Below are 9,926 nucleotides of genomic sequence, written 5' to 3'. Positions count from 1 at the left end.
CGTACCCAGTGCACAAGGCTCCCGCAGCCTTACCCCTATTTTCAGAGAGGCTGTTTCCAGGACTTGAACCCATGACTAAGCGTTCAGCAAGTGAATACTTGACCAACACGCCAAGCATGACCTTCAGAGCTCTATGAGCTTTTAGTAAAACTATAAAAGCTTGCTTTTCTATTTTTGGTAAAAAAAAAAAACTTGCTAAGTTGCACATGACCTATAATGTGCAACTTATTTTATCAAATTCACTTGTTAAATAAGTGTAGAAGTTTTTTTTTTTTTTTTCGTGATTAAGATCAAGGTTTAATCCTCTTAATCACATTAGATTAGGCATTTGATGGTTTCTAATCATACGTTTTCATCCATGCAATGCTTTGTGTTTCTTCTTTTGTTGGAATTTTAAATGGTTTAAAAGTGATGGTTTTGTTTTCTTTTTGCAAAAGATTTGTTCAAAAAATTTTTGTTTTTTTTTTGTGAAAGATTTGTTTGTCTTTTCTAAATAGACACCTAAGTGACCAATAAGTGTGACTATTGAAAGACATGTTTGAAAAAGTCAACAAACATGTTTTGAGGAAATGACGGGTATTTATGCAAGTCTTTTAAAGACAATATTTGGTGGTGTCCCTTCTTCTCCTATTTATAGGGAAAGAAAGTTTAACCAATTTCTCTAATTGTTTTGTAGACACAATTTCAGACTCTGTTTGTTTCGGTTTTCTCTATTCATTGTTTTGTATGTCCGATTGAGCACAACTCTAAATTGTTCCAACGTGGCCTAGTAAGTGACTGCAACAACTACTATATGAGTCTACAAGATTGTTTTATCTTGAAGGCTAATTCACTCGAACCCGATTTGCACCATGTGGGGGTACAACTCGGCCCCACTAATTCTTTATGGATCTTCTTGTGTTTTCAGGCTCATGATACCGTATATGGTGTTTATAATTAACATGGTTGATTGGGTTTGTCTATGGTATACGATAAGTATTTATTCTCCTATTTACATTCTGAAATTCCAACATCAAGAAAGAATAATCTCACATCAGAAATTTAATAAATTATGAGAATAAGAAGAAGAAAAAAAATGTTTTTTGAGCCGCTGAGGCAGGATACACTAACACTTCTGTGTCTATCCCTCTCCTCCTCACATGAAATGACCTTGCTCTCTCCTATGTACATTATTGTTTTTGTCACACATCATTGATTCGCTCCCCCTATACCACTTGCTTAGAAAACCCTCTTCCACATTTTAATATGGGAACTTTTTTCACCAAGATTTGTTTATACGAAACGCATGTGTATGGATGAAAGGGATTTTCTTATAAACACCTTTAGGATGTCCAATAATTTGCAATCTTATTTTTTTGTCGTTTTAGTACAACACATTTTTTTTTCAATAAGACAAATTCTTTCGCATTTGTACTCAAAAAATATGTAAAACAATGATAGCTTTTGATAATAACATAATGATACGTCGCCTTTAAATAATTTTTTAAAACTCATTTTTAGCCCCACTTAAAGAACTTGTGAAGATAAGACGAAGCAATTAGAAGAAAGTGTCAAATTCTACATAAACCTATAGAGGTGTTATTTGGACAATCCCTTTATATAAAAATGCAAGTTCTAAATACACTTCTAGAGGTGTCGTTTAGACATTATTTTATTAAAAGATGCATCTTTATAAAAAAAGATTGTCCAAATGACACCTCTATAGGTGTATTTAGAACTTGACACCTTCTTATTCTTCAAATTAAGTCGAGAGTCAAAAAAGATTTTCAAATTAATTTAAAAATAACTTATCAATTTGTTATTATCAAAAGATATCATTATCTTGCACATTTTTTCCGTATACAAATAAAATGGTAGAATTTATCTTCATCGAAAAGAAAATGTGTGAAACTAAAAGGGTTAAAAAGTAAGATTACAAATTATTTGACTTATTGATGAATGCCAATAAGAAAATCTCTTATATAAATGTGTATTTTCTAATAAACATAATCAAGTCTCTTCAAGACTAACAGACATAAAATGACTTTGATGCCCTCAATCCTTTGTTCAAAGTCATTCTGTGGCACCTCATTGGTGTGCTCCTCTGCACCACTTGCTCATGGAACCCTTGCCTTTAATCTTGTTTAAATAACATTTATATGTGAATATGTGTTGTTGATAACAAGTGTAGTATTACTCAACACTAGTGAGATGCATCAGAAGATAATGGGAAAAATTTACTATTCTCTTAAAAATAATGTTTCAACTGGTGCGTATTAACCCCTTATTTCAGATTTTAATTTTATTCTGTTTCTAACCATTTCTTCTCTATTTCTCTGTCAGGGAAAGTGATCATTTCTTGATTCAAACACAAAAACCACATTGATCTTATCATCCAGTTCGGTGTCAAACAGGCTTTAAACAAGACCTAAAAAAATGCATTTTAAGGGTATGACAGCATCCAAATTTGAAGGTCCCAGTCATAACTAAAGTCACATTGAATAAAATCTGATTCTCTTCAATCATTGAATTGATACATTGCAGGTGAAGCAACATAAAAAAAATAATGGAGTATGAATCCAATCTGTCAGCCTCGTCTTAAGGACCTCAGAATAACTGTAGTTGGCCGCAAAGTTATCAGAATCAAATAAGTTTTTTTTTTTTTTTTTTCTTTTCTTTTGGTTGAAATCAGAATCAAATAAGTTGCCCCAAAGAAATTGTTGTAAACCTGTAATTGTGCTTTTCTTTACTCAACACTAAAAAAAACTTGTCTTAGGAGATCCACTCTTCAATCTGTCTGCATATCTAGTGAAATCAGTGATCGATCTTGAACAAAACTAGGGAATCCAATGTGAACGTTACGTTTTCGTCAAGGGTCATTGGATTAGGGATTCCTTCTTTGGTACTTCAAAGTACCAAAGACCTCCCCCCCCCCCCCCCTCCAAAACGCAAGAAATTGCGTCTCTAAATTTGTGAAATGATCAGAATACCCTGGTTTATAGTATAGCATCACAATTTTGTTAGTGGTAGTTACAAACAGCCCTAAATGACACAGGATGGTAATTTAATTACCAATGATTCAAGAAGATGACAATCCAGACACACTTAATTAGAATTGAGAAGAGCAAGTTAGGAGTTAAAACTATTCTGTATATTCAGTAAGATGCTTCAGGAAACAGCCTCTCTGCGAAGCAGGGGTATAGCTGCGTACATTATGACCCTCCGCAGATTCTGCAGTGGCAGGAGCCCCATGAACTGGGTACTCCCTTTTTTTTACATTCAGTAAGATGCTTGGTGATACAACGACAGCAGAATTTGCAAATATATAAAAATGGAAATCAGAAATAGTTCGCACCAACTTTATGCATTTGGAGATAAATGTTTCATCATTGTATATATCAAATACATTAAATATCTTCCCCCAGCCAAGAACGACTGATGGTTTTTAGATCTTAAACAGTTGCGAATAACAAGGGCAACACAAACAGGATAAGGTAGGAAAATATTGGATTCCACATTAGTATGTTGACTCAAATATCAGTTTCCTTGAGATTTGTCAAGATTCTTGTTCAAGGATAGGGATTAGTAGGTTTAGGATCAAAGGAGTTTAAAGGACATAAAGGAGATTACCAGCATGTAATGGTGGTCCATTTGAGTATGAATGAAACTGAAGATTGTAGTGCTCTAATGCCATTGGCATCATTGCTACTGTGCAATCTACTATGAGGTTACTTACCATTAACCTAATCATAATTAATTGGATATATTGTATTATCATTTCTCTTTTGACAGACTAATATTTATTTAAGTTTCTCTAGCCCTTATTCTCAGACCAGAATTATCTCGAGGCGCAGAGCCCTTGAGTTCAGATATTAAGGTTTAGTAGAGTAGACTAATAGTACTACCACCCTAAAATACACTGGTAATCTGCAAGTACTTGAATGGTGATTTATATGAGTCAACCAGACCTACTTAAATGGCACCAGAAACTACCCATAATTATAAGATTTGGGACACTAAAGCTGAAAATTCAAGTAAAAGGGTGACTTGATCATGGAAGCATATTTTTCTATTGATAGTTTCATATTTGGAAACCGATTCCCTCCTCTCTTATGAGTTCCAGCAGTTTCCTAGTATGGTTTTAGTTTAATTTTATTATTAATCCTTATGAAAAGAAATAAATATTATTGGGAATGCTACATTGGGTTGTCATGTGGAAGAAGTAACTGGAGGGCCTTGCAAGTTTATGAGTTTAGCCTTGGGCATGGTTGTTTCAACCAACCTTTTAGGCCATTAGCAGGCAGATAAGAACTTGTGAGATAAAGACAAATCCTCTTGTGAAACTAGGTTTTTTTTTTTTTTTAAAAAAAAAACTTGTTATTACTAGATTGGGTTGTCGCACGAGTTTCTCTGATTCTCTAATTAGTTTTTTAGATTCTTATTGTGTTCAGTAACTATTTTATTAGGTTGTGCAAGAATTACTTGAGGCTCCATTTGGTTGCAAGGGAATTAAAGGGAAGATAAGGGAAATGAAAATTTCAAACCTGAAAAGGAAATTTTTTGTAATCATTACCCCCCACATGATCATATTACTAACTCCAACTCATTCCATATTTGGTTATTGAATTTCACTTTACTTTGCATCCAAATCCCTTGGTTTGAAAAGTAAAATAAAAATTACATTTAAAAATTATCATTCCTAAATACGGTAAGAAATTCAAGTGTTTTTATACAATCGTTTTTTGTATCATGATACAAAAGTTTCCTTTTAAGTTTGAAAATTTCCACTTTCCTCCCCTTTAATTTCCTTTGTAACCAAATGGAGCCTGAGGGATCATGTAATTAGGCCTTGTGCAAAGCTTATTGGACCACCTTCTGTTTTTTATAGAGCTAGATAAAATTTGTGAGAAGAAGAAAAGTTGTTTTCTACGAGATGACTAGACAATACTACTTTGTATGGTTAGGGCCTAGAGTTAGGGTTTCCTCTCTTACTATTTAATATTTTCTTATTGACATTTTTTCCCCCTCTTTTACTTTTGAGGGAGGGGAAAATTATATGGGATTCTCTCTTTGATCTATATACTCATAGTCCATCTTTTTTGCTTGTTAGTGAAGCCTTGGTGTGAATCATGTAAATCCTTAATTATTTAATCTCATAGGTGTCTATCACACTTTTCTATAAAACAAAATTTTGTTTGTTTGCTAATTACATTAAATCAACATTGTTTATATATTGTTGAAATTTAATTTTCTCTATTCTAGTTTAACTTTTAATCATTTTAATCTATTCATATGCCTATTATGCATAGGATTTATATCGATCCTTATTCTTGTTCTGCCATCACATTGGCTAACTAGAAGTTAACAGCCCATTCTAACAACTTCTTCATAAAGGATTCTGAAGTAATAAAAGATGGTTGTTGCATATATACCTGAATAGTGATAGAAGTATTGCATCATAACACAAATCTACTGCTGATCTTAACAACAATTTTGAATTTCACACATAAATCTTATTAGAAACAACTTCAATTGAATGAAAGTTACTTCAACACCACCTAATCACTTATATATCGATAACTTGGATAAGTGTTTCAGTACCTATTATGCATGAGTATGACCATAGAACTCATAATTCAATGAAGAATTACATGTTCATTGACAAGATTTTTCAAGTTGAAGTCCATTTGCTTATAAACCTATTTTGAAGGAAAAAAAGATCAACTTAAGGGGTATTGCTAGTTCTAGGTAGAAAGATTTCTTAGCAACAAAAACCATCCAATAGAACTAAGTTATCTAAAATATAGAACAAACTAATTATAAGGGAAATATGTAGAAGTTTAATAGTAAGACCCATTAACTGTTTTATAATATGCACAATCAAATCATCTTAATTAAGAGACACAAGGATCATGACAAAATCAGACTGGTCTTCAAAGGAAAGTGTGATGAACTCAAATCATGGTTCCCAAAAATGATAGAATTTGAAAATTTTGTCTAACAAATATGGTATTAACATCTGAAGCTTGATCTACTTAAATTCAATCAATAAAATGGACTAACTAGGTTAAATAATTATGTTTATATCAAATATCTATTAGAACTTCAATTTCTTTGTTTCTTGTAATTAATCTCAATTTCCTCATTCAATAACATAGAAAACACACTTTATAACAGCTTTACCAGTTTTGGACAAAGAAACACACTTTGCAATGGCTTTACCAGTTTTGGACAAAGAAAAGAAGAATACTTTACAAGATTAGTAAGAAGGCATCTTCTTTCAGCTCAAAGAACAAGACAGATCCAAACTAAACACTTTTTAGTCACTAAGAATGGATTGTATACTTTCACCGGTGGTGGTACTACTGGAGCTCGGCTCTCTAGAATTATGTTTGAAGACCTTGAAAAGACCCAAGGATTGAGGCATCCTTTGATGTGAAAGATTGCACTCTACAGCTCCGACAAGTCTACAGAACAGACTCTCTCTCTCTCCCCCCTGCTTTTAAAGCAATACATGCTTCGAGACAGACTCTTACTCTATAGAAACAAATTGATCTACATTTGAGATTAATCTAGAATCAGAGAAACAGCTATACTGGTCAATCCTAATGTGAACATATTAAACCAATTACAACTGCCCCCCCCCCCCCCCAAATCTCTCTCTCTCTCTCTCTCTCTCTCTCGTAAACTGAAAGATCTTGACCAAAATGACAGAACACAGAATATTATAAAAAATAAGGAAATGATAAGTATGATTTTTACTTACAGTCTTTGGTAAAGAAGATCAATGGAGGAATAAGAAATATAATTTGTGCAAGAACTTTTTAAATGAGATGTCGATTCAGGAGTTCCAAGTCTGCAACTTTAAATTCTGAAACTTCTACTTTCGTCACTGTTTCCTACAAAATATGAGTACAAAAGGAGTTCTTCCACAAAAACAAAACAAAAAAGAAAAAAACAGATTAGACAAAACTGCAGAAAGGAAGAAAGATTCAAGGAAACACTAGAAAAAGAGTTCATCAGAATATATATGTATATAAATATAAAACCTAACAAGAACATCATCAGATTCACATTGCCAAAACTCAAAAGTGCCTGGAATGAAAACAAAAGAGTTGACCTACTTGATTGTGAGATCACATGAACATCCAAGAAAAACCCCAAAGTAACAAACACTGTTTCAGGAATAAGAAAGGGGGGTTTTACTGATCTGCTCTCTCTCTCTCTCTCTCTCTCTGGCTGTTAGTATGTTTCATGTTATGTGTTACAGCTGTTGATGAAGTGGTTTTCAGTAAGAGGGAGGTGGACGAGGAGTGGTCCAATAGACGTCTTGCGGCATCTGACCGTTGGGCAGAAGATTTGGGGGAAGATTGTAGATGGGCATAGACGATGGGTCTGCCAGTGCCAGACCCTGAGACTGCGACATCGATACACCACCCGTCCCCGTTGGATTCACTCCCGAAGTCTGCTGCAGCTGCAACCCATCTCCGGCACCGCCAGTCTCGTCTTCCAGCGGTAGCCGCTCGTAAGTAGCATTTGTAAAGGTCGCCGCAATCACCATGACAGGGCCAGACGCAACCAGAGCACCCACAACACTCCCACCCACCACCTGCCCTTGCCCACCGGCTAGATACACCGTCAGCCCAGTCGCACCAGGCGGTGACGGCGCAGGGAGAAAGGCCCCAGAGAGGGAGAGTATCTCAAAACGGCCGTGGAGGGTGACGACTGCCCCCGGAGACGCCGGCTGTCGGAGGGTCACATTAGTGACGATACCACTGCCGCTTAAGACGCAAACCCCACGCTGGCGGCGGCGTGCGAATGTGTTGAGGCTGTCGGCGACGTCGTTGCCGTTACTGATCTCGAGAACGTGACTTCGAAGAGCATTCGGGCTTTCCCTGGTGATGATGATGGGTGGCCTGGGCTTGTTCTTGGACCCAGGTGGTCTACCACGTGGCCTCCGCCCACTGCCGGCTTTGACAATTTCATGGCCGCTTCCGGTTTGATCTTCCGCGTCTCGGTCGTTGTCTCTGCTCTCGTCGTCTTCAGGGTTGTTAGAGTCGCTGCCATTGCTGTTCGCGGTGGTAGCAGTGGTGGCGTCCATCAATTCTTGCTCTCTTCTGGTGGGTCCAAGTGGACCCATGCCGCCATGGTCGTCGTGAGGGTTCCGTAGGTGAAGGGATGGAGCCGCCGACGATGCCGGGTCGACCCCTCCCAACGCCATGTTTCCAGTCCACCACCGGTTTGCCAGTTCTTCTTCTTCTTCAGTATCAAATCAAACCCCTTTGAATTGTTGCTGTTCTTGATTATATTTTTTGCTCTTTTCTTCTTGGTTTCTTGGTTTCTGGTGATGGCTGAAGAACAAACAAAACCCAGATGGAGAAAATCCAAAACCTTATCTCTTGTGCTGAGTTGCAATCACTAACGATAGGAACTCGAATAACTGTCAAGTCTCAATCCAAGATGCTAAAATATTTGATCCCCACATGGGATACCTTTCTTTTTCGTTTTTGCATGAAACCCTAATCGCTAAAATGAGATCCAACAACAATTTGAACAGAAACCAAAACAAAAAAAGCCCCAGAACTTCTTCCCACACTACTAATCTATCTGAAGATCTCCTTCATCATGAGAGACAACTTTGAATGAATCGGGGAAGACAGATAAGGGTAACTTAAAGAGGTTTAGCTTAATTATAGCTTTACACTTAATTGATTCACCTCTTATCAGCTACTGCTTCAACTGCACTTCACCTCCTTGTAAGACCGATCGTTGCACCGACTTCTGTGCCTGAGAAATTAAACCAATAAATCTCCTTCTCTGTTGATTTGGTTTCTTCGATCTTACTTCAAAGGGCGGCCACCACCCAAGCACTGATACGTGTGTGAACAGTATGAACTATATTTCTTCGACTTTTGCTGTTGGGATTTGACGCTTGTGTTGTAGCTGTGAGCGAGCGAGGAGGAGAATCTCTGAAACCCTTTCTTTGCTTTTCGCTTTCGGCAGCTTCTCTCTCTCTCTTTCTCATTTGGTGGGTCGCATTCATTCACTCACTCCTACTCTCCTACTTCTCTACTTGTACTCATACTTATTTTATTATACTAAAAACTTTCGAAAACGGAGCTGAAAGAAAGAAAGGTGAAAGAAACTTGAGATTTGGCTTTTGCTTGCCTCTCCAGTTACGGCAAGTACAGCATCAAACAGGAACAGGAGTGTGGTCTGAGTGCTCTGACAGTGAGGGGATACGATAACGAACCAAGTAAGAAGACAATGAATCAATGAGCAGGAAAGGACAAGGATCCGTGAAGTGAAGAGGAAGAAGAAGAAGAAGAAGAAACCGTTACCATTGCCATCATCAAATACTCATCTGTGTCTGTCTCTGTGTCCCTGAGATTCTTATTAAAGTGGGGGTTGCAGATTTCGCTCCTCACATTGACGGACATTGACACATTAAGTGCATTACCTTCCTCTAGGGTTTTTCTCTTTCTTTTTTTCTTTTTTTTAAAGTAAAAAGGGTTTTGGTCATCATCAGCATCTGGGAACTGAAATGGGGCGGTTTAGGGCTTTGTCAGCTGTCGACCAGCCAAAGAATTATTAAGAATCTAAATACCTCATCATGGTACAAAAGAACATAGTAGATGAAAACTCCATAGACAAAGTGTCCGAAATACCCTCAAATTCATGTATAGTGTCGAAATATTTCGACAATTAGTTATGGGATTATTATCCTCTTCAATTCCTAAAGTGTGGCAGTGCTAGGTGGAGATGTCGACACCTTGTAACTGTTACATCTACCATTGATATGGACCGTTGAATGCAGCAGTTGTCAGGTGTCGACACTTAGCACTGCCGTACTACCACACCTTAAGGAATTGGAGAGGATAATTTTCCTTAGTTATGGGAGAATGTTTTCTGTGCCGGAAACGCAGGTTGTGCGCAGACACATGGGG

General features: G+C 36.9%; 1 protein-coding gene across 1 annotated transcript; it reads right to left on the bottom strand.

Moving 5' to 3' along the window:
• Positions 1-7,192: 7,192 nt before the first annotated feature.
• Positions 7,193-8,290, bottom strand: LOC122660643 (AT-hook motif nuclear-localized protein 20-like). Its single transcript, XM_043855985.1, has one exon. The coding sequence runs from the start codon at positions 8,198-8,200 to the stop codon at positions 7,268-7,270; it is 933 nt and encodes a 310-aa protein (XP_043711920.1). The 5' UTR covers positions 8,201-8,290; the 3' UTR covers positions 7,193-7,267.
• Positions 8,291-9,926: the final 1,636 nt, after the last annotated feature.

The sequence above is a fragment of the Telopea speciosissima genome, chromosome 1, assembly GCF_018873765.1.
Source record: "Telopea speciosissima isolate NSW1024214 ecotype Mountain lineage chromosome 1, Tspe_v1, whole genome shotgun sequence".
Classification (NCBI taxonomy): domain Eukaryota; kingdom Viridiplantae; phylum Streptophyta; class Magnoliopsida; order Proteales; family Proteaceae; genus Telopea; species Telopea speciosissima.
The sequence above is the reverse complement of the archived record's forward strand: the minus strand, read 5'-3'. Positions and strand labels throughout refer to the sequence as shown.

Excerpts from the sequence above, each read along its gene's own strand:
- LOC122660643 (XM_043855985.1), bottom strand. The coding sequence starts at position 8,200 with ATGGCGTTGGGAGGGGTCGACCCGGCATCGTCGGCGGCTCCATCCCTT.